The sequence below is a fragment of the Gymnoscopelus braueri genome (assembly GCF_963280865.1).
Source record: "Gymnoscopelus braueri genome assembly, chromosome: 3".
NCBI classification, from domain to species: Eukaryota; Metazoa; Chordata; class Actinopteri; order Myctophiformes; family Myctophidae; genus Gymnoscopelus; species Gymnoscopelus braueri.
The window spans coordinates 21148556-21173806 of record NC_137612.1 but is presented as its reverse complement, the minus strand read 5'-3'; the positions used below and the strand labels follow the sequence as shown (position 1 = coordinate 21173806).

General features: G+C 42.1%; 3 protein-coding genes across 4 annotated transcripts in view; 1 reads left to right on the top strand and 2 right to left on the bottom strand.

The window, feature by feature from the left end:
- Positions 1-1960: 1960 nt before the first annotated feature.
- cfap100 (cilia and flagella associated protein 100) lies at positions 1961-8991 on the top strand (the record flags this gene model as incomplete). Its single annotated transcript, XM_080423473.1, has 15 exons — positions 1961-1976; positions 2195-2292; positions 2602-2735; positions 3042-3139; positions 3559-3623; positions 4568-4713; positions 5500-5580; positions 5985-6178; positions 6320-6413; positions 6644-6686; positions 6791-6945; positions 7494-7629; positions 7767-7969; positions 8594-8687; positions 8874-8991. 15 exons carry the CDS (start codon positions 1961-1963, stop codon positions 8982-8984), a joined length of 1668 nt encoding a protein of 555 aa, XP_080279599.1. The 3' UTR covers positions 8985-8991.
- Positions 8992-9928: 937 nt separating this feature from the next.
- Positions 9929-18248, bottom strand: LOC308081141 (zinc finger protein ZXDC). Of its 2 annotated transcripts, none has more exons than XM_080423142.1 (10): positions 15910-18248; positions 15484-15636; positions 15023-15101; positions 14716-14846; positions 13762-13932; positions 12822-13612; positions 12635-12719; positions 12216-12379; positions 11051-11152; positions 9929-10781 (listed from the first exon to the last, which is right to left on the bottom strand). In XM_080423142.1, exons 1-10 carry the CDS (start codon positions 17975-17977, stop codon positions 10695-10697), a joined length of 3831 nt encoding a protein of 1276 aa, XP_080279268.1. In that variant the 5' UTR covers positions 17978-18248; the 3' UTR covers positions 9929-10694. The 2 variants fall into 2 exon arrangements, with proteins under 2 accessions (XP_080279268.1, XP_080279267.1); XM_080423141.1 differs by having other exon boundaries at positions 12216-12388; positions 15910-18246.
- A 3544-nt stretch (positions 18249-21792) lies between these two features.
- The window catches only part of LOC308081852 (copine-9-like), a gene marked incomplete at both ends in the record, with an annotated part of 117445 nt that continues 113986 nt past the window's right edge, over positions 21793-25251 (bottom strand). The window contains 4 exon segments of the mRNA XM_080423472.1: positions 21793-21874; positions 21876-21902; positions 21904-22040; positions 22573-22646. Of these exon segments, the coding sequence (XP_080279598.1) occupies positions 21793-21874; positions 21876-21902; positions 21904-22040; positions 22573-22646 (320 nt within the window).

Sequence of the window (25251 nt, the reverse complement as noted above, 5' to 3'; positions counted from 1 at the left end):
AACAATTTTTTTGTTACTACTCCTACAGATTTTGACCAAACCTAACGCAAATCGGTACATTATCTCTGTCATCATGTGATCAAGACATATCTGTCACATGTCCTATTCCATTCCAATTGGCTATGATTGGCTTCCAAAGGTTGTGGGGGTGGCCGTTTTGCACAAAATGCCACACATCATGAATGCAGCGCCCCATTCCTGGGAAACTTTGCATGCACATTCCCACTAAACCAAGGAAGAACCTTCATCCCATTCAATGGGCATCATTTTTTATTTAATTTTATTTAAACACTTATGAATGACTGAATGACATTGTATAGGGTAGGCCTACATTCATATGAATGACAATAAAATATATACATTGGATATTTCTCAAATATAAATAATATTAGGGCATAGGTGACAGTCCAATGAACATAACAAAAACTTTTGAGGGTATTTTAATTGCTGTTTTACTTTTTTTGATACTTTGAAAAGCTTTTTTCTTTGACCCTTATATTTCCAATTAATTTCCTAATATAAACAATTATATCTATGCATGGTCCCTATATTACTGTAGGCTATGTTTGTGTTTCTCTGTGTAGCTATTAGGCTAATGACACAAATGGCTTCGTAGGACATGTGGGGTCAAAGGGGCGAAGGGAGAGCACAACAAGTGGCAGACTGCAGTGGTGTAAAGTAACTAAGTACATTTACTTACGTACAATTTTGACGTATTTTTTACTTTACTGAAGTATTTCCAATTTTCAGTACTTTTACTTCTACTCCACTACATCTCAGAGGCAAATATTGTACTTTTACTTATTTGAGTACTTCGTCCATCACTGACTTTTCAGAATAGACTTGAGCGTTGGACACTATAGTTTGGCGCCATCCTCTGGTAAGAACATGTTACTGTTCAGCCATACGTTACCATGACAACAGAACACAAACTCACGGCAGAGACCTAAAGTTACAAACGTGTTTGACCAATACGCTAATATCAGTCAATACTTCAACTCTATTTCTGCACAGCGCAAAGTTTTACTGAAGGTAGGTGTATTTATTTAATACATTTGGAAATTAACTAGAAATAAGTAGATTAATAATAATAATGTTGCACACATGCTTATAGGCCTACACTACATTACTGCTGTTTTATATACTCAATATATTTTATGTTTTATGTACTCAAGTACTGTAATTAAGTACAAATTGAGGTATTTTTACTTTACTGGAGTACTCCCAATTTTCAATACTTTTACTTCTACTCCACTACATCTTAGAGGCAAATATTGTACTTTTTACTCCACTACAATTATTTGAAAACTTAGTTACTAATTACTTTGCAATATATAAATGATTATATTATAAACATTAACCACTTTAGCCCTATTTTATACCTAGTCTATTTGAAAATAGCCGATCTACAAGCTCACAACGTGTTGTATCGCGACGCGTTGTGAGCTTGTAGATCTGCTATTTTCAAACATGTTAGTACTATTACTAAATTGGTATCAAACTGTACTTAAAGTACCAAAAGTAAAAGTACTAAAATGTTTGAAAATAGCCTATGTATAAAATAGGGCTAAAGTGGTTAACATATGTTTTATAATGTTATAATTTATATCTGCAAAGTGACTAGTAACTAAAGCCTCTGAGATGTAGTGGAGAAGGAAAAGTATTGGAAATCGAAAATACTCAAGTAGAGTACAAATACCTCTCAATTTTACTTAAGTACAGTACTTAAGTAAATGTACTTAGTTACTTTCCACCACTGTTAGCATATAATAATATAACACTAACTTGTAATGGGTCTATCCTACAGAGATGTTGTCACCACTGTCAGCAGCGTCACCTTCCAGTGAGTCTGTGGTATTTATAATCATGCTTACATGCATACATAATATATCACTAATGATCAGTGTGGTTGCAAATAATGTGTATGGTCTTATATTCTTATTTGATAGATGCAGCTGAGATGCTGCCAGGTTCAGGTACATTGGTTGTGTCAAATACAAGCCTTGCCATTGAATCACCTAAACCAGGTAGGGTGAACCAGTGGAGAAACACGCACGCACGCACGCACGCACGCACTTGCTTCCTTAGCTCCATACTGTGTGTAGACTCCAGAATGAGGAAGACAAGAAAGAGCTTAGAGTCTAAACTATTTGTTCTTTGCACTTGCTTCCTTAACTCCATTGTGTGTGTGTAGACTCGAGAACGAGGAAGATAAGACAGAGCCCCTTCAAAGTGCCGGAGGACAACAGCATTTTTCTGCTCAGGATGAAGGAAAAGGAGTATCAAAAAGAGGTGTGTGTGTGTGTGTGTGTGTGTGTGTGTGTGTGTGTGTGTGTGTGTGTGTGTGTGTGTGTGTGTGTGTGTGTGTGTGTGTGTGTGTGTGTGTGTGTGTGTGGGCGGGGGGGGGGGGGGGGGGAGTGAGAGAGAGAGAGTGAGAGAGAGAGAGAGAGAGAGAGAGAGTGATAAATCCCATCCTCCATACTCCAAAACAGACATTTTGCAATATAATTGAATATGGTCAATTGGATGACAGTTGTGGGCAGACCCCTGTGAACATGTGTGTGCTGTGCAAGTGTTGCTATTCCCTCCTATGTGTTGCAGGAGATGCGTCAGTACCTGGCTCTGCCTGTCCATGAGAGACAGACCTTCACTGGACGTAAGCAGAGAGAACTGACAAGAGCACTGATAGAGCAGTTGGATGAAGAGGAGGGAGAGAAGTACGGGCTGGACGTCATGTCTGAGATCAGTGTCATGATAACCATATGGATGTTTTTATAATATTGTTTTTTAATATTGTTTGAGCTCAATACGGCTTCTGTTTATGAAATCACAAGGCATGCAGTAAAATTAATGTCAACTGTGTCTGGTCAATCAAAACATCTTGTTAAATACTTCACACCTAATGTTTTGTTAAATTGGGATGTAAATCGATTTAGACAACAACATTGTGGATTATGACTTCAGGCTATGCTCCAATCATCACAATATGATTTCATTAAAAGACAATAAAGAATCAATATTGAATTACCTCGCAACTGTAGAGAGAAGATGGACAAATTGGACCGGCTGAAGGAAAAGGCAGTCCGACCTCACAGCTTACCTGGCAAGCAGGCCTTGAAGATGGCCATGATTAAACAAGGTGCGTTGGAGGTCAACATTGTCGTTTATGTTACATAAAAACATTGTACATCAAATAGTCAAACTATGTACTGCCATATTAAAACCCTTGAGTAATCTGTACAGTACGATATATATAATTATTTGTCAACATCATATGCGGATGATGCTACTCCGAGTCCGAACATCCCTACATACTCTGTCGGGGATACATGTATCTCAACCCCATCCTTCACTCTTATCCAAACCGGGGTTCCTTTCCTACCAGGGTTGAGTTTCCCTGCTCAGTAAATTAGCTGTAGAAATAAAGTTTGACTTGATATCTTATATTAGTCAAGATTGGTTGTCCACTGCGACTTCTGTTGATGTTGTACTACTGAGTTTCCACTTACTGTATTTGCTCACACTGACTTAACTAACTCTGATGTGAATTCTCCTCAGAAAATGTAGAGAAAGAGAGCATACAGGACTTTATCACCAAGAAACGCGAGAAGTTTCTGCAAGAGGTAAGTAAAAGAGAGAGTCTCCAAGATCTTAAAATTCTGGAACAGTGTCCACATGCACTCCAGGTTTCAACTGCTAACCATACACGTAAATGAAATGTAATTATGTATCTGGATAACCCTAGAAAGTATGCATTTTGTGCACCAGCAGTCATTGTTTGCTTTTTACTAGCTTGATTTGTGGTGGCTCAGTGGTTATAGCACTATTGCCTCACAGCAAGAAGGTCCTGGAATGGACCCCAACTGGGGCCTTTCTGTGTGGAATTTGCATGTTCTCCCTATGTTTACACAGTTTCTTCCTGCACCAAAAATACATGCACATTAGGAACATTCTCCTGCCAGCGACCTTGACCGAGGTACTGACCTTAGAGCTGGAACTGGTCTCTGGGCGCTGCTCAGTGACAGCCCACTGCTCCTAAATTTCTCCACAGGGATCAATAAAGTATTGCCTGGTCAAAATCTTCATGGCTGAATCATCCCCTTTTTGCTATTTTCTTATAGAAGGTAAATCTTTTTTTTATTAACAGAAAATCTATCTACTTAAATTGACAAGTTTAACCACATACACGCTGACAGTAAAAAATTAAAGGAAAAATGTATTAAATACACTGACCAGGTAGATGAAAGCTATGGTCCTGTATTGATCTTAGCTAATAAATGTACTCTGAGTCTGTCAGGCAGCATCAGTGTAATTATTTATCAAAAGAATAAATATATTATATGACTGAAAAGCAGGATTGGTGTCCAAATCCAAAGACAGAGAATGCTCTGCATTCACGCCGCAGGCCCGACTGCAGTTGCAACCTCTGCACCCCCTAGCTTCACCCACTGGTTAGAATGACACATCTAATCCTACTCTAACTGTCCTCACATCAGTTTCTCTGCCCCCCCCCCCCCCCCCCCCACCCCCATCTTTCCTCATTTCTCAGTATTCGCTGTTGGTGAAGCGATCAGAGATGAAAAAACTGGACGATGCCACTGTGGCAGAGGAAAGGAGGCTGAAACGTGCCGAACAGCAACTTGAGCGCGATGCCCTTTTGTTTGAGGAGTTTCTTAAGGAGAACAACAAGAACTCTGTGGAGGCCGTTAAAACGTAAGCTGGATTCCTACATAATACCGTATCCCAAAAACCTGTATTGATTAATACTGCAATTGATAACTTTGATAAGGTTGATAAGGTCCTACCCAGGATTCGAACCAGGGAACGGTGCATGAGCGCCACAGTTTTTCCCGTTGAGCTATAATAGAGAAGACATTTGGGAAGCGAGTTGTTTCCATTTGGGTTTTATGCAATACCTCTTTGTCAACCGGTATGGACAGGATCTAAATATCTCCATAGAAGAGCAGGGGGACCACCTCCATTGCATGTTAATACAATATAACTAACACAACTACAACCACTGCAGTTATGTTAGTTATATTGTATTAACATGCAATGGCTGCCATACTGTTTGGTTAAAATAAAATTGCATTCATAAAAAAAGTTATGGTTTAGGCCTAGGGCCTTGGGGTCCTGGACAGAATTCTCACACTTTTCAAAAGTTGGCGGCCCCATGTGGCATCAAGAGGTAACTGTTTTGATGGTCGTACTGCTGGCAATGGGTTGGCCTTACAAGTTTTCAACCCCTTACACGACCCATTATCCAAACCTATGATTGGCTATCCACCCAGTCAGAGGTGGGACTTTGTTTGAACTGGTTGACAATATCAATAAGAACAAAACATTGTATACGGCACACTAATGGTGCTGTGATATTTATGTGATCTAATATACAGCTCAAACAGAGTCTATTGTAAAATATCAAATATACATAAAATGTGGTAGGGAAAAGTAAGCATTTGTCTGTATTACATCTGTGCTGAATTTGCCTTTGTACAGTGCCGAGCAGGAGACCCAAACCAAACTGCAGAGGATCGCTGAGAACAAAAGATTGACAGCTGAAATGGTGACCATTAAAAGGTGTGAGGTGTTTTCATACTAGATTGTGATTATGTGATGTCACAAAGTGTGTCTGCTGTATTATTGTTGCATAAAAAGTTAAAATATAAAAGTAAAAAACCTCATTAGTAGCATGTAGACCATTTTTTATTTCTGTACAGTGTTTTACAATGTCCATTCATGTTGGGCAGCAGTCCTGGCTTGTCCTTGAGCAAGACACTTAACTCCTAGTGAGCAGATTGGTGGTTGCATGGTTGCCTTCACCCATGTGTGAGAAGGGATCAATGCTATGCCCATTGTAAAGTGCTTTGGAGAAAGGTGCTATGTAAAGGCACCATTTACCAGTTATGTCAGTTTGTGTGGGGAAAAGTGCCACCACACTTGGTTGCATGGAGTTTTGCGTTGATCTAAATCTGACCATGCAGTGAGATCTCCAAGAATGAGGAAATCATGAAGGACTACAACATGTACAAAGACTTCCTGTTCAAGCTGTCCCCTCCGGAGTGGCAAGAAGCACAGAGGGCCATGGTCCTGGCTGCTAAGGCCCTGCTGTCTGACAAAGAGGCTCATGACGAGGAGAAAGATCACCATGCTGAGATCAAGCCAGGCCACAGGCGTGGTATGTTCTTAATGTAATTCACAACCAAGTGGATCATCAAATGTTAGTAAACATGGATCTTATGATGAGTATTAACATACAATAGGAGAATTGTTTGTTGTCGTATGATCAGAATAACAACACACACACAAACGCACTCAGGTGTGATCAGCACGGGTCGAGAGTTGCCGCCAATAAGAGAATGCAGATCATCTTCCAGACATAGCACCAAGTCCTCAGCCAACAGCCGCACACCGTAAGGAACTTGGTTTTCTCATTGGAGATTTTTTGCCACTTTCAAAAGGACGTCCCTACTTTTGGGTATGTCATTAAAGGCAAAGATAAATGCATAATAACTATTTTTGGGCATGTCATCAAAGGCTAAATGATATCTTTTTTAAAACCTGAAAAAGAATTGGACATATTTCCAGGCCTAATCATCATTATAAAGCTACAAACGTTAACTGTCTTTCAATATCGTTTCAGGACCCCCTTTTCAAAACTGGTTGGTGACAGCCCAGAATATGAGGTCAGTCAGTCCCCAAGAATTGGTAATAATTCACTGAAGTAGTATCAGCCGTGAGTGGTTTTTATACAGTTTATTTTCCTGCTGTGTGGTGACGCCCTCTGCAGGATGAGCCAGAGCTGTACTTCTCAGAGCCCCAGCAGCTGCTGGACTTGTTGACAGAGCTGGAGGAGCAGAACCTATCTCTGATTCAAAACTCCACGGAGACCGACGAGGCGTTGGAGGAGCTGCGACGTGCAATGGAGAACAGCAAGAGGAAGATGTAAGGCAGGGCTCAACGGTCATTTAAGGCAGTGCTTCCCAACCCCTTTTTATGTCAAGGACCCCCAAATGAATGTGTGGCCGCAGACCCCCATATGATTTTTTTTGTGCCAGGGACAACATACAAGTTTTGTTTTGTTAAAATGTTTAAAGATATATAGTATTTCATGATTTGTTTAAAATAGCAGATATAGCAAACTCACATCGGCTGTTTTCAAATAGCCGATGTCTATAGAGTTAAAGTGGTTAAACTGACTTTGATGCTATATTAACTAAGGTACACAAGCTTTTCAGACATGTTTACCACACCCTATACTCGTACAAAAACAATAGATCTTGTAGCTTGTAGATCTGCTATTTTAACTATTATGAAAATATGAAATTATTGAATTGTTTTTTGCAGCATTTAACATTTTGGACTACCCCACCCACCTTGATCTTTCCACCAGGTTGGGAAACACTGGACTTAAGGGAAGAGTTCTACTCTGATCGACCCTTCTTTCTTCTCTTCGGTACATCTTCATCAGTTTGTTTTTCTCATTCCCCTAGGGAACGAGATGCAGCGCAGCTGTCATCTCAGATTGAGACCATAACCGAGACTATCTCCAGAGAGAAGAAGAGAGCTGCTGAGCTGGATTTGAAGGTCCGCCTCTTCAGCTTTGGCAAAGTCAAGACCGAGGACCAGGTAACAGTGCATTCTGAATCTGTCCCCATTTGAAATGAACAGAGTTCACACACATTTTAGACGGTTACCTCTCTTCAAGCCTCAAATTATGTTTAATAAATGTCTCCATTCTCTGTTCATCATCCACTGCACAACAGGACAGCATGTTGGATGCACTTGGCCGCAAAGTGGAGGAAGTGTACCGCACCTGCGTGGGTGACAAGAAGGCCAACCTCAGCACTGTGCAGATGCTGGCTCACATCGAGAACCGTGTGTCCACTCTGCTGGAGAACATTGAGAGCATCCCCGCAGACACTCTTGAGAAAGTGGAGCGGATCAAGGAGAAGGAGAGGAGGATCAGGTATACAATGGTGCCCATCCCAATGCTGGAATGATTTTTTTTAATCAAATTATTTTCCACACGATTTTGCAACCCCACTTTTTCACCGAGTGCCAATTGTCTAAGTAATCCTGGGCGCTACACTCCCTCTGCCAGCCTAGGGAGAGTCCAGAGCCGAACTCATGCCTCCTTCAATGCATGAGAGCTAACAAGCCTTCTTATCACCTGACAAGGGGGAGTTTCCCCGGTAGGACGTAGCGCGTGGAAGGAACACGTTATTCCAACCAGTTCCTTTCCCCTCCATCAGGCGCCCCGGCTGACCAGGGGGAGCCAGTATAGAGACCAGGATTACTGCATGTTTTGTGAGGGTACCAACCCTATGGGACATGGGGAGAACATGCAAACTCCACACAGAAAGGCCCTTTTCAATGCTGGAATGTTGACTTGACTCTGAGTCATGTGATCTTCTAGGTCTAGGACCTCTGTACTGGTCTGGGGTACACTAAAGAATAGATGATTCCCTCAACACTGCCAGGATTTTGTGTGGTCAGTGGTCACCCATGCTAAAAATATATGCCCCTGTGGAAAGTTGGCCACCAAATGGCATATGCAGTTTGAAACCCCTTTCTCCTGCTTCTGTTGCAGGCAGAGAGAGGAGAAGCAGCAGCAACAGAAACAGAAACAGGAGGAGAGACTAAGGAAGTCTCTGGAGAGAGCTCAAGCTGTCGTCAAGAAAAAAGTAGGCTTTCCTCATAATTAACTTAAGTACTGTAAGATACACTACATTCTGATTTATTTGCAGGTTGTCTCAATATACAGTAAATAATTGAGAAGTATTTACTCTTATAGTGTAGTCACTTACATTGTAAAGTAAAAAATAAGCTAGTTTGTTGAATAAGCTAAATGTTCTGCCATTTCATTTCAGAGTGGAAGAAAGCTGATGCCCAGATCTAAGCCTGTTGCCCGTAAGGTCAAACTCAATAACGTGAAGGACATCTCGGACCAAGAGGAGATCAATGCCTACTTCTTCACCTAAAAACATAGCCTAAATACACACATATACATATATATATATATATACATATATATACATATACATATATATATATATATATGTTTTATTTAAAGAGAATAGAGAACTAATGATCCGATGCAATAAAAATCACATTTCCAAAAAATGATCCATTATTTCCCAGGGGAAATTACAATATAAATATGCCCAAAATAATGTTGAACTGTGTGTAGTGTGGCGTATCCAGTCCACACTTCACTAATCCAAATAAATCAAGAAGTGTGATATGGATGGCACAAGAACTTCTGACCCTTTGAGCAATTGCATTTATTGATTTATTTTTGCATGATTAGGCCATCATCTTAAGATCAAATGTTTAAATTTGCAATTGTCTAGGCACCAAGGCATTACATTAAGGTGGAATGGAAAAATCAAACAAGGAAATCTGAATATACTGTATTTCATTCAGCAATTTCAAAAGGCTATCACATAACATACAGTATGTTGTCCAATCATGTCAAATGATGTAGCTTTTACACAGATTAGTCCAATATGTAGGCTATTTAAGAGAAGTACTGCCATGTCAAATTTATTTTCTACTTGAATAAAGTGCTTATGTTATTTCTCTTTCATATAATTGTATTATTCATCACTTTCATTATTTAACCACTTAAACCCCAACATCCATATTCTAGGGAAAACTTACTGTGACACGTTGTAAGCTGGTAGATTGGCTATTTTCAGCTAATATATTTAATGTAGAGCTAAAACAGAAAAGTCACCAGTATAGAGCCCTGAGGGACTTCGCTCAACAACGTATTTGGTTAAACTTCCATTTAAAAAGGGCTCAGCCTTGACCCACTAAAGAAGTTTATAATATGAACCAATACAATGTTTATAATACAAACCAATATATAGTATTATAAAGACAAAGCTAAAATTCAAATGAGCCACGCTAAACAAAATAGTCGTGATTGTGCTTCGATCCTTTATTTCATCTCTGCATTTGGCTTTGCCATTCTGTAAACCCAAAGCTAATAAATAACACAGATTAAATCAATCACAAAACCCATTACAGATATAAACAAGGGGGAAGGACCAGCATGTTTTCAACATGTAAATGCTATTGATAGAAAAATAAATCTAACAAAAAGGTACAAAATAAAATGAACAAATAAAGCAATTGACCCAACTGCAGTTATGAACACAGCATTAGGTGTCTGTAAGGCATCATGGACCAGAGCATAGACAGCCAACTGTTAGGATGAGTGGCAACGTGGCACCATACAACAAAGCACCAGCTGTTAACACCGACTGACAAAACAGACATGAGAGCCTCTTGTGCAATTAGGCAATGGCATCAAGCCTCTTTTACATAGGAGTGTTAGCAGTTACATGTGCGGGATAAACCATAGGAACAAGAGTTAAAAGACAGACAGAGATACTCCAAAAAGATACCCTTCTACAGTTCAGGATTCTACTTTTCTCAAGGTGCATTGGCTGAAGGGATGAATCCATTATTGTCCCCTACACTACATTTCTCATGTATCCAAAAAACATCAAAAAATCCTGAAAAAAAGATCAACCAGAAAAATCTTTTAATGGAATTAGAGGATCTCACATTCTGTTGGTTGGTGTTAACCCATGTCCTGTGAGTGGACAACATCCTCTTGTGAGCATGTGTGAGGTCACTCTGGTGAACTCTCTTCAAAAACCCTCGGGCCCCTTGTGGGCTCACTCCAGATCCTGCAGGTTGATGGTGCTTCCTGTGAACTGAGAGTTATCAGAGCCATTGTCGTCCTCAGCCATGACCGATGGTTCCTTGGGTGAGACAAAAACAACAGAGTTAAGTTTTGTTCTATCATGCTTCACTCAAAGACAGGCATTTATGGAACTGGTACAACCTCATAGAATGTTAAGGGGGTCATAAAAACACATTTAAAGTTGAGATACATTTAACATTCATTCCTTGGGTGACTCACTTTGGGGGTGTTCAATTAAATGCAAGTCACCCAAATGAGGAAAGAAGATTTTACTAACTGGCCGCAGCACTTTATAATATCTGCTGCGATTTTGTATTTTACTCTTACTTGTAGGATGTTGACGGGCAGGTCAACAGTGAGCTGAGAGTGGGAGCTCGATGGCTGCGAGCTCAGCTGGAAGGCCAGTTCCCCGTCGCTGGGTGGGTCATCCTGCGTACACACGCAGATTAATCAAAGCTTTAGTTGCTTGAGTGTTACTCGTTTTCAGCTCAGGGGTTTCTTGCCTCACGCTTGAAACCCACCAAGCATAAGTGGACGGACACAGATTTTTCCCCGCTCCATGTTAATGAAAGCAGGCGGCACATAAAGATTTCTTTCCGCTCCGGGCGGGAAAATAGTTTTTTCGCAAGCATTTTCATTGAAACGCATTGACCAGACGACCTGCTGTGGCCAGGTTTGGCGAGAACAGTCGCACACAAACCTTTGCGCACAATAAAGCGTGTGAGCGACGCTTTTTTTGATGGGTTCCCAGCATCACTTTTTGGCAACAACTTTCCCTCCTTTTAATTTTCTTTTGACATAATTCCTTTCAACTGTGTTATTTGTACATTTACTATTCTACTTTTAATGATGGTACTAATTTTTATTTTTAGATTTAGCAATGCACACTGTGATACAGCTCTATCTGTGCTTTACACAGCAGGGATCATTCTGCACTCAAGGCCATTCTGCCTCATCAATGACTTGGCAGACTAAACCATGAATCTTTAACAATGGGCCCATTCTCTCTAGCTGTAACATCATTAGCCATTACCCAACATCTTAATGTTATTTTTAATGATTTTATTGTTATAACTGCTAAAATGTAGAGGAACCAAACATGTAGAATTTTACTAAATACATTATATAAAATAAAACTTAGACCTGACATATGACCCGTTATGTGGCATATAAAGCTGTGGAACATAAGTTCCTTCCTGGGAACATAGGAATGACCCCGGTTCTCAGATACTGTTATTTCATTCCCTCATTCATTCATTCTGTGATCCATCCATTTCTGAAAATATTCAGGGCCTTTTATGAAAACTTTAACATTTCACCTCAAATTTGGTACATCACCTCAACTATTATAAAATTAACGTGTGGCCCACCGGAAATCTCCCCACTTCTCACAATCAGCTACTCCGGCTTTAAACGTGAGTTGACACCTCCATGATGCAGTTCCCTTCCCTTTAACAGTTACATTTCAAAACCAGAAGTCACAGGATCTCACCTGTAGCAGTTGGATCTGAACATACTGGGCGCCGGTGACAGGGTCCCTCAGAGTCAACCCTCCATTGACCGCTGTGGTGCCTTCACCATATCGAGCACCCGGGGCAACCAATGATGCAGAGGCAGTTGAGGCCTTCCCACCTTTATTTTTTCTCTGGCTCAATCCTAAACTCCCTTGGAGAAGAAGACAAAAACAAAAAAGAACAAAGCGGAAGAGTAATTATATTTCTATATACATGTAAATATTTAATTGAGGCCAATTTTTCTTTTGTGTATTCCATGTTGCATATTAATATTATACATTAATATTGTTATGTATATTATTTCCCCAGGTAAACTTTAGACAAAATTCAAACTCAATAAAACAGCATCCTCCAGTGTCAACTCTACATTGAGTATGAGTATGATTGCGTTCATTACCTGAAGTGGCAGCTGGACCTCTTTGTTTTTTCTTCTTGGCCAGTTGTATGGCTCTGTAGTCCGTTCTGGCTGACCCTCCACTCTCCTATGAAACACACAGCAGATTCAGTAAGAACAAAGTCTATGGACCCAAACCACAGTATAAAACAAATCTCTCTTTAGCACCTGAATACCCCACATCGCTCACCAGGAAGCTGCTTGGTGACACCGCATTGAGCTCAGGGTCTTTCTGTGGGCTGAAGCTGCTGTTACTGCTGTGACCAGGGAAGACAAACTGTGTGAGGACCTTCCCTCCATCCTGAGGGCCAAGCACCTCCACACAGCCCAGCAGGGGTCCCGTTCCACCCTGACCTCCCACCTCCACCACCTTGGAGGGTGAAGACAGCAGCTCGGCGACAGGGGCCACAGCCAAGGAGGCTGTAGGCTCCACACTCAGTGCACTCGATGAGCTAAGAGTGTGTGCGAGCGTGTGGTCAACAGATGAGACATTGCCTTGCATGCCGAGGGCGGCAAGGGTCCCCAGAGCCTCTGGGGTGACCGTTTGCACATCGTCCAGGTTGAGGGTGCCCTGCGGGGGGAGAACGTCTCCCACCGTCCCCTCTAGTCCATGGTGGGAGCTTATGTCTGTGCTGGCAGCCAGAATCAGTGGATCCACGACTTTGGCCAGAGTAGCACTGGCACCAGTGCTCAGTGTGGTTCCCACTGAGGACGGATCAATGGTGAGAATACCCGAGCTGACCAGGGAAAGATCCATTGCAAAGGAGCCTCCTGTACTGGTCCCGCCCACAGGTACTCCCACTCCAATACCCGAGGTGGGGGCAGGACCCCCAGGCACACTGGAGAAAAGGGAGTTGAGGTCCAAGTTTGTCAGCTGATCACTTCCGGTGATGCCTGGGCCAGCAACCGTCGTTGGAGTGGAGCTAATGAGCTCACTGCTGGGGGTCAGGGAGGGTGTGGTTTCCATCTGGCTGAGAACCTCTGGAATAAGACACACATTATAAATGCAATATATTTTTTTTAAAGGCAAGACTCAGAGTAGTACTGCACCTTGTATGCATTGTGTGTGTGTATGTGTGTGTGTGTGTGTGTGTGTGTGTGTGTGTGTGTGTGTGTGTGTCTCTACTAACCAGCACTGAGGTGGTGATGTTTGAGCATGTGACTCTTAAGGCTGCTGCGTGAGGAGAAGTGTTTGGAGCAATTTGCCACAGGGCACCGTGTCCGCAGGGAGCTGGCATCCAATTTATGCTTCTTGGAGTGGATATACAGGCTGCTGCGTGCTGAGAACTTAGCATTACAACCTACAGAACACACAAGAAAACATGATGTCATTATGCGACCAATGACCTCCTTTCTTATTTTTTGCGAGCAGCATCGTTGTACTACGGAGTATACAATAAGGTAGAATGATAGAATGCACACTGCAGCAAGATACTAACAATCTGTCTGTAAAGGCAGATCGTGGAGACATTCCAATTGTTCACAATCTAATAGTCATATCACAGACCTTATTGGCAATGTCCTTCGCAACCACCAGATCCCTGCACAGACCTAAAATCATGTTACATGATTTACTTCTATCACCTCGCCTGTTCCGTTGGCAAATGTTTTTTACACAATTAATCATCACGTCTTTGTAAAGTAAAGATATTTAGTATGTCATGGACATATGTATATGGGACGTGTTTGAGTGAATGCTTCGTGTGTGTGCTGTGCACTATTGTGTGCAGAGGCATGCAGTACTTAATTCTTAGTACTAAAAATTAAAAACGTTGCAACCCCCTGGCACGTTTCATCTGTTAAGTTTGACTGGACAGTGACATGTAGTAACACTGATATGGTCCTTTCAAGGCTAAATATAATTTAATAAGCAAAGGTACCACCACTATTCCAGAATTGATTGATTCGCGTTATCAACAAAAATGCATATACATAAACATATATTTGTACATATCTGTCAATAGGATAAAACACATACATGATTGAGAGCTTATTTCCATTGTGATCCTTTGAGTGCAAATGTGTGTGCAATGTCACTAAGAGGGCCCTGAACCCTAGATTTTGTTCTTCCTGCATGTACCGACCTTCTGCATGGCACTGGAAGGGTTTGGTGCCCAGGTGGGTGATACTGTGTCCTTTAAGGTGCTCGGCCCGGGTAAACGACTTGCCACAGCCCTCCTCTGGACAGGTGAAGCGACGGTCATCGTCGTGCTTCCTGATACATAAGGGGAAGGAGAGGTCATGGTCAGTAAGGGCCTCTGGTTAGACACCAACATAATCACACTCAAGTGAACACTCGGGGAAAAGGCATTTTTGAAAACTCTGTAAAATCTTACATTTCTTTTAAAATCTAAAATATATGACAAATCTTGTGTAGAGAGACGGCCTCACCGCTTGTGTCGGAGCAACTTTGACATGCTCGTGAATGTCCAGCCACAGCCTTCAGAGTCACAGACAAAAGGTCTCTCGCCTGGAATTCACAATACAAACATTCACACCAGGGAAAAAAACATGAAACCAATCAAATTAATTACTTGAATAATGCAAGTCAGTGAATGTGAATGTCTTTTAAACTCCAATGGTAATGCTTTCAGATATGACAGAAGGCAGATGCACACCTTAAGTATCTTAGTGCCAGGTGCGTAATAGAATATGAAAATCCAATATAAAAAGAGAGTGATCCTGTACACTGTCTGGGACTTACAAAAGAACATAATTTGTCCTTAGACCTTCATCAGGACAAAATCTCTTTTTACATAAAGCTTTCAGACAGCCACGCCTTACAACCCGTCTACGATGATTTATACCACTGATCTGAGCTTAGGCCCAACGACTTTGTTACTATGGCCTACCTGTGTGACTTCTCATGTGGATTTTGAGGCGACAAGCCTTGTCGTACAGCTTGTCACAGCCTGGATAACTGCAGGTGAAGTGTCCCGTCTCCCTGAAGTGTGTGCGGTTGTGGGAGAAGAGAGCACTGAAGGTGATGAATGTCTTCTCGCAGCCTGGAGGTTGACAGAACAATAATAGAAAGATCAACACAAAGAAACACTGAGACACATTAACATGGAATTTATTTGATAACCCCTCATATTAATGTGTATGAAACACCTGGTAATGTAACAGGTAGCCTAAATGTATCCCATGATATGCTTCCTTTTTTTTTTTCAAGATTTAAGTGATGATCTCAACCCTGGTTTGTGTGTCACATGACTATATAAGGCAAGATAAAGATGTACAACTGTACTGCAAGCATGTACTGATGTGTTTTTTTTTACCTGGGAATTCACACTTGTACGGCCTCTGGGGCTCAAAGTGTATTCTCTGGTGATTGGTAAGTCGCGTCGCACTGCGAAATCGCTCATTGCAGATCTCACAGACAAAGGCGTTCTCCTGGTCATGGACCTTGACATGGGCCTTCAAGTTGTAGACTGTGGTAAAGCGCCGACCGCAGCCCTCAAATTGGCATGCATGGGGGCGCTGCTTGTCGTGGGACTGGAGGTGGCGCTTCAGCTTGTAGGACGTGGCAAAAGCCCAGCCGCAGCCTTCGACTGTGCACTGGTAGGGACGAGGGTCCTCTGCATGGTTGAGGAGGTGAACTTTCAATTTCTGACGAGTGTCAAAGGTGCAGGAACAGTCCGGCTCAGGGCACCCGAAGGAGACCACAGTCTCTTTCTTGGACCGGATTAAATGTGTAGACTTAAGAAAGTTGTCCTTGCAACATGCAGCTGTGGTTTTGACACATGGGGTAACCAGGTCACCCTCCATTATGGCACACAGGGATCCCGCCTCTTGCTTGACAATGGGACAGTTGTCCAAAGAGGCACCCAGCTCTGAAAGCGAACAATCATCTACCAAGGCCAACTCTGTGTCACTTATGGACAACCCCGGCCGGGGCTCTTCATGCTGGCTGGTCACTGCCAGGGTACTGATCTTCCCTATGGACTTAGTGCCACTATCGTAGTTGAGAAGAACAATGTCCTCGTGATCTTTCATACCCAGATGTTCCTTCAAGCTGACCATGTCGTCATCTTTCTGAACATAACCCTCTGGGGGTGCAGCAAGAGTTAATATCCCGTTTTCAATGGTCACGATAATGCTTTGGTTATTTATCATGATAGTCCCAGAGAAGGTTTCACTGGTGGAGGCCATGTCCGTATTAGATATGAAGTTGGAAGTGTCCATGGCTTCTCCGATGTCCACAGATTCCACGGTGCCTGCGTTCGCCGACATCAACAAGGCACTGCTATCTTTGTCGTTGGAATGCGATGATTTTCCTTCATCGCCTTGAGTGCAAATCTGACCGCAAATCTTAACTCCATATTCGTTGGTCAAAACAACGTCCCCCACTGTCTCGTTATAGACATTTTTGGCATGATTCGACGCAACTGCAGCCTCGCCCTCCTCAGCAGCACAGTTGTCGTTTAATAATAGGTCACAGTCAGAGACAGGTTTCCTCAAGGCCCTGTCCTCAACACAGTTCAGGTTTTCATTAGCCTGGATCATAACATTATTGTTCTCCGCCTCCATTGAACCACACCAACCAGCTAGTCTGGAACACTCCTCCTCCGGCCTCTTACCTCTCATCATCTTATCCCCGTCGCCGGGTAATACATCCAATTGGTCTTTGCTCGTTTCTTCACTGCTGCCATTTTCTTGAACGATGTTGAAAACAACATACAATTCCTGCGTGTTTTTGTCCTGCGAAGCGGCAGTGAGTGTGCCGTTGACGGCGCCGAGGCTCCCAGGGGCCGCGGTCGTGTTGTTGTCGCCCTGCAGGGACGGGGAGGCGCCGCCGTCGTCTTCACGCTGCTGCCGTAAACCCGAAGCTGAATGTTCCTCTTCTTCCCCTTCGAAGAAAGGCAACGCCATTTGCAATATGTTATCCTCGATTTCGACACCGTATTTACTCGACGCGGTTCTCAAGTACTCCTGCTGAGGCAACAGAACGTTCAACTCCATTTCCTTTAACAAGCTCACGTTACGGAGTCCATGTCCAACAACACTGTGGGTTTCGTTGTGTACGTTGACTTCTTTGCCGCTCGGCAAACAAGTCCGGTGGCTGCCATTTTCTGCCAGCAGGCGAAACGGAGAAGATGTCCTGGGCCTATTGTTGTTGTTGTCGTTTTCCCAAAGTCCATCCGCTTCGTTTTCGTTGGAAATAATGCGAGAATGTGCCCCTGTCGTTGTTGTAAGCGCAGACGAACCTGTTCCATGTGGGGCGCCATGTTGAGAGTGAATGTTTTGGGCATCAGAAAGCCCCTGGATTTCCATCTTGGTATCCCTGTAGCAGCAGCGGTACATAAAAAGGCCCGCCCTACATACAGTATGTGGAAGGAGATCCATCTCCTTGTAGGCCACCACGCAGTTTACTTCAAGCCACAGCTCCAGTTCCCTTCAGAAAACCACGGACTGGATTTATATACAGTGGATCTGGGAAGGGTGTTTTTTTTTAGGGTTTTTTTTACGTGTTTGGACAGTGGCATACTCAATCTAAAATTCTTATGCATTTATTTATTTATTAAACAGCAACATATGTGGAACCAAGCTCCTTTCAACTGATTATTGTATTGTTTCTAGACTGAATCTGTAACATTGATTTCACAATGTAGCATTGTTGCACTTATATCTGTAAACCGCTAAGTGGCGCTTTAGGTCAATAAATAGTACAGCCTCTATTGAGTTATTTTTAGTACACACAGGTTTTAGCGCTTATTCATTTACCTCACAAAAGTTGCTATTGTAACTGAACGAATCACCCTGGAAACAATTTATGTGTGTATATGTGAAATTTACATTTCAAAGTAAAAAATAAATAAAAAATCCACCATTGATTAAAAAAAATAGAAAATCATTTTTAGTGAGTGAGATGAACTCAATAAGCCCCCAATTGTCCAGAGATGAGTCAACAATAATAACTTTATTTAATTCCTAAGTAAAAGCTAAAAACAGAGGCAAACTTACACATTTGTTCTGCCTAACACAAACATTTACAGTATCGGAGAGGAACAAAAATGAACAATCGAAGACTGTTCACATCAACTCATTTATTAAGCTTTCACAGACCACACAATAGGAAATAGTAGCCTAGTGAATATATTTACTGACAAAAATGTCAGCTAACAGTTCTACTGTACACACTGTATAGAAAGCTTGACATGCTTCATACAAAAATAGCCAATGTGTGATATGACTTGAGGATGGTGTATAAACCATCATACACATGCATGCACCATTTCTTTAACACTGTGTGTAATATAAATCTATCCTACTACTCATCTGTCTTTTATATATTTTGGAATGGCAGTTCCTTCATATGTACCACACACAGTAAAGAACAGTAGCTAATATAACAACTTGTTTTCTTTGAAAACAAACACTCCTTCACAGTACACAAGTCAAAATATTTTAGGAATGTTGAAGTCATTTTCATAATAGTAGTAGTACAAGTTGTACAATCATTGGCAGCACTGACATCAGCCAACATGGCATGCAAAATAACATACATTTCCTTGCATTGTGTAGTCATATAAAAATATAATCCTCCCTAACACTCACTTTTGGGATGACAGAAATAAGGCCACAAGTCCATATCCTTTCTGTTACCATATGAAGACACACCTTTCGCAATATAGTCCAATTTGAACCTTTATTGTTTAATTTAAGCTCCAACGGTATATTATTCTTCCCATTTTCATTCTCGTGCCAATTCTTGTTAGTATAAGTAGACCCACTTGTATTGTTATCTTTTTTTCTACAGTTATAAATGTACAGCAATTTCTATCTTTTTACAAGAATGATACAATTATCTTTACCGTCATAGGTTTCAATTATGTACTGTATCTGGCATGCACAACAGAGCTATTAATGGGATACTATCAGGACAAATAATGTCCCTTAAGTAGGCCTACTCCATGTAGCAAAGCCGTTGTTTTTCTGAAATACATTTATAGTACACTGAAACTGGATTAGTACAGGAAGAGCTTAGCCAGTTTGTGTATACCTGCACTTGCCATCAAAGGTCAGTGGCAGCTCAATTGCACTGTTTCTGAGTGGGTGGTTGAGAGCAAGAGAAAAGGAGAGAGAGAGAGAGAGAGAGAGAGAGAGAGAGAGAGAGAGAGAGAGAGAGAGAGAGAGAGAGAGAGAGAGAGAGAGAGAGAGAGAGAGAGAGAGAGAGAGAGAGTGAGAGAGAGAGAGACCAACCTGTCAGATTTGAGGTTTTCTAGTCAACAAACCATGCTTCAACCATGCTTCAATCAGACTCAACAAAGGAAATCACTGCAAGAAAAAAAAGAGAGAGAAAAATAGGCTAAAGAAAATTATACATGCATTGCAAATAAACTTGTCGAGGTGGCTTCTGAGTCCAGGCAGGCAGAAAATCACACACGATATACAGCCATATCTCAAGCACCAGACGTGAGGAGGAAAAACGTACATTTTGCAAAAGAAAGCAGCACATAACTACTCCTTCCAAACAGGCTGAGTGGCAAGGGACCATCCTCTCAGAGTAACTTATGCCTATGCTATCTCTCTTTCTCTCTCTTCCTCTCTCTGGATTTCATCTCTTGAAAATTGCAGAAATATGAGGGCAACCCACACAGTAAAAGTGTTAATTTACTAAAAACATTTGTACTCTGTAACAATTGGTAAATATTTCCACTGTCAGAGTTAACACTGATGATTTTACTGCGCAAGGCGCAAGCACTCTTTGCTACATTTGAAGTGAGAGTTTCTGTCGAGCTTGTGAGGAGTGCAGTGACAAGCTCCTTTTCATTCTAAACAAGTGCATGCAGCTCAAGACATATTCTGATGGAGGCGGGTTGGCCACCATTGACACACATTTATGAGCCAGAGTTGTGAAAGTGAGAGTTTAACGGGAGAAAATGGGAGGCGAGTTCTAAAGAATGGCAGTATGCTGAGAGGCGGTTATGTTCACCACTGTTACTGGGGGCTCCTGATGCCATTAAATTGTACTGTGACTGTAGGAAATGGAGATGCCAGAGCCGGGGATATTTCAGTCTGTGCTCAATACCGAGCCAATTTCATGGCCTTATATTTCTTAAAACACAAATACTCTCTGGTGATACTCACAGGGCTACACTTCATGTCCAAGTGGGATTATTGATGACACACTGTACATCTTGAAACATACTGTAGACCTCACACCACTATGTGAAAATCTATAACAATACATAGCATACATTACAATGAAAAAAGAAAAAAAAAGAATGTCCAATGGATTTTATGTCCAGCAAGGTACAGAGTGGGCTGATAGAGTTGAGAGCATTTCATTTCTGCCTGCCTCTCTTTTCAGGTACCCATTGTTGTTATCATGCCGAGCCTCCGAAATGCCTTGAGAAGTTATCAGAGGGGAGAGAGCATGGGTATCATTTTTAAGTTGCTAAAAGCAACTTGAGTGTTTATTATACTGTACATGAGATACTCAAATCACCATGCATAAGAGCATTGTCATGGAAACCAAAGTGGGCCGGATTAGTAGCATTACACAGACTCATCTTCCAGCCTCAGAGCACAAAAGAAGTCAGAAATGGATGCACGTCATAAATTGGCTGCAGGAGAAAAGACGCAGAGAATGCCATCACTCTCCTGATACCTTATTGCTGCTTGTTGCTCTTTCAAACAGGAAACTTAGTTTTTTTCTGTGTCTTAAAAGTATCATGAGAAGTGCTCATATTTAATAGTTGTGTTACATTTCAGACAATTCAGAGAGCTCCCCTTGTTAAATCACACTCCAGACAACTACGCAGTGATGTGTTCAGAAGCTCAGCTCCAGAGTCATTATGATTAGAAGAAGAGTATTAATCTTAATGCTTTCAGTGAGTATTTCGTTGGAGACGACCTCAGCCTTAAACCCTCTGAAACTAATGTAGTCGCCTGTCACCTGGAGGGAGGTGTTCCTCTGTCCCAAACAGGCTTATTAGTGAAGCAATTCCTTCCTCCAAGTTTTCAAGGACTGTGTTCTTAATTTTGAACACTACCCAGTACAACTCCCTAACACTGTCGCACGCACGCGCACACGCACACACGCACACACGCACACACACACACACACACACACACACACACACACACACACACACACACACACACACACACACACACACAATCTCCAATCTAATCTCGGTCCAATCTCTAACTCATCACTGCTCCAGCCACCACCCTCCATTCAGGCATGCGTGTTGCATCCCTTGGAGGCCAGAGTGGTGGTTGTGGTGGCTGTGGTGGAGGAGTCAGAGGTGGTAGACAGGGCAGGTCGGGGTTCAATGCCCCGGGTCTTCATGAAGGACAGCAGCTGGTCAGGAATTTCAGCCAGGACGTCCTTAGCCAGTCGTGCCATGCTGAGGACTTGGTTCCCTGACCGATCAATGTAGTCCCGGAATGGAACAAACTGAACGAGAAGGGAAGTCAGTACACAATGGAATGGGAAAATGTAATAGTTTTCAATTGTTTAATTTATGGCACGAAGACTCTCAAGACAATGTGCTGTAAACTCTCAAATGTATTGACTAAATGTTGAAAAAGAAAAAGCACAGTGAAAATCTGTTGGAGTATTGGATAATATTCTCTAGTTCCTGGGGTACTCAGTATTACACCCAGGAGACAAAGCAGTCATGCCCTATCCAGTATCCACTATCATAAAAATCTATTTCGCTCCAGTCGTCGAGGAACAATTTGTCCAATTAAGCTATGAAAAGTAGCTCAATAAACCTCATTCTTCACTTTGAAACTGTAGATCCTGTTTCAGCGCACAAGGTGAATAATGGTAATTATTCACAAGGTGAATTGTGGTAATTATACACTATTAGTGTAATTGTGTGTTTTTCTCTTTCAGTGAAAACATCTCTTACAGACTATCTTGGCATTAGCTTTCTCGGGTATGTCTGTGTGGCACAAGAAAAGTAAAGGCCAATATAACGTACCTGGACAATGTCCCTCTCAGCAAAGCGTCCCTTGGAGGACACCCTGACCTCATCCCCATCCAGCTCCTCCATAGCTATACAGACAGAAGACAAAGAATAACCTCGCACCTATAGTTATGTTAGTGAATACATATTTTCACCTTTGTCCCAGTCCCTTTATAAGTGATGTGTGCATTCATTCTCTGTTAAACCCTGAGGAAGACTTCACTGTCGAAACGTTGGTTTCTTTTTAAATGAACTTTTGCACCGTGGCTAAGAGCTGTGTGGCCTCATCCTTTGTCAATAGTGAGTGAATACTTATTTGAAATGGACAACAACAACAATTACCTATCATCTATCATTTAATCAAGAAGAATGAAGAATCAAAAGGGGCTTACTGTATTTGTCACTCACTCATACAGGTACATGCAGCGAAATGTTCTGTAACAGTGCTAACAACAAAACAATATAACAAGAAGATAATATTAGAGATAATAATGGATGTAATGAAAAAAAGGTTAGATAAAAATTAAGTTACAATAGCGCTGGTACGAAAGGACATGCCTTTAAGGCATGTATGTATGGTAAAACCTATTTAAGGCAGCAAGAGGCCGAGCTATCCTGGTCAAGTTCACACATCATTGCCATCACATTTCTGTGATATATATTGCGGAAACAACCCATAAGTAGGATGAATGAAGGCACAGCTGCAGGTAAAACCATGCAACAGGCCTCGGGACTCCTCAGGGAGTGGTTCAGAATCAGATCAATGTTCAGAGCAAGGTTAACTGCTTCGCTGTGGGTAGAAAGTTAAGTCTGAGCTCCTTGGCCATATTGACCAAAATGGATAAGAGAAGAGTAAAAAAGGCAAGAGAGGAGAGGAGAGGTATTAATTCTAGTTGAATGGGACTTAATTGAAGTGTGCTTTAGCTCAGGGTCAGGGGTAAGCAAGCTGCAGTGCTCCGCGTGGCAAACTGACATGACAGATGGTAGTTAATGTGCAGCAGGGGAAAAGACGAATAGAGGAAATAAGAGGGCGGATGGGGGTGAATACGTGTCACGAGTACAGAACATACGTGGATGGAGTTAGAAATAAGAAGAACAAGTAATGTGCATGGGTGGGGAGGGACGAGGGGTACATGTGTTGTGAGTACACCCCGTCATGTGGAGGAGGTCCCTGGAGAGATGAGGCCCGATACACAACCTCCTGCTGCCCTGAATTTCATGCATGCCAAATTAGTCTGTTTGTGTGTGCGTACAGTACACAGCCCTTCCAAATAGCACGAACTCTGCTGCCCGTAAATATGCATTAACATCCAACAAACACACTCATAAACACACACTCCCATAAGCCCATGGAAGGACAAACTTACTCACTTCCAGATGAACCATTTGAACCCCAACATGCATATTCTGGGGGGAACATTAGCCCAAAACAGCAGATCTACAAGCTCACAATTCGCATTGCGACGCATTGTGAGCTTGTAGATCGGCTATTTTTGGCAAAGAGATTGGTGTAGACTGAAAAAAGCGGTCCAAGTACAGCTGTAACTCAGGGCTGTTTTACTAAAAGTCTGGAGGTTAATGAGAGTGTGTGATCTGGTTAGACAGATTGAGACGATGAAGAAGCATAAAGAGAATGATCCACCTTCCCGATCTTCTAGTATCAAATAGCTCTGGAATCTTGAGGTTGAGGTTTATTATTGCCCACTTATTACACAGTCAATCAAGGTATTTGTTTGTTTTACAATGCAAGCGGATGGTAGCGGACGCTTGTAAGCTAAATATTATTAGCTTAACTTAGCTTAGCTTTTAATTATTGATTTTGCTCGTAAGCTAGCCGTGTAATTTACACTGAAGCGGTCATTATTGGAAAATAATTCCCTTCAGGGTGGAGGGGTTTATTTTCCAATAATGACCGCCTCACGGTACATTGTTCCGGCTTACAGCGTATAATAATACACTGAAATGCTTGTGTAAGCAATTGGATTTGAAGCCTCGTCTCCCACACGGGAAGCCAAACTACCACCCACCATAGGGGAATCCCCACGGCCAAGGGAGAGACACAAACATGGGTATTGCAATCAATTTGATACAATGAAATACACCATTGGAAAGGTAGCCAAAATAAATAAATGCATAACTAACAGCCAACAATTACTGTAATCAATAAAAATGTCTCTGTTGTTTCCTCCCTGCTGTCTCTCTCTCAGATTTCGTAAATACTTTTGAATAGACTTGTTTGAGGGTTGTTTGATTCATGCTATCCAATAAGTTGCATATGGGCTCTTCTTATTTCAGTATTTTATGCCACCTTGTCCCCTCTCTCCCTCGTCCTAATCACATTATGTAATGTCCCTCTGTCTCTCGCACGCACGCACGCACGCACGCACGCACGCACGCACGCACACACGCAGCCCCCAGAACCGATAGGGAGCAGTGAAGCCAAATGAACATGGTGGCCGATCATAGGTACTGCAGCTTATTACGGCTGGGGCCAGACACATGAACGAGCTAAAACGGTTTTCGACCAATGGGCTCAACTCACAAGCTTGCGCACAGAGCTGACACAATACGCGTCACCTCCGTGACGCAATATGCGTCACTTAGGCCCCGCCTGTCACATTTCCCAATCCGGAAGAAGGGGTGAAAAGGGAGTATGTGTTATTTTTAACTCTATGGTGCTGGGTGAGCGACTCG

What these genes read in the sequence shown, in the direction of transcription:
- LOC308081141 (XM_080423141.1), bottom strand. Translation starts at nt 17,977, where the DNA reads ATGGATCTCCTTCCACATACTGTATGTAGGGCGGGCCTTTTTATGTAC. An exon ending in CTTCCAGTGCCATGCAGAAG is followed by an intron (nt 13,933 to 14,715) that starts GTCGGTACATGC and finishes TGTGTTCTGTAG; the next exon opens with GTTGTAATGCTAAGTTCTCA. An exon ending in TTCAGATCCAACTGCTACAG is followed by an intron (nt 11,153 to 12,215) that starts GTGAGATCCTGT and finishes GTGTGTACGCAG; the next exon opens with GATGACCCACCCAGCGACGG.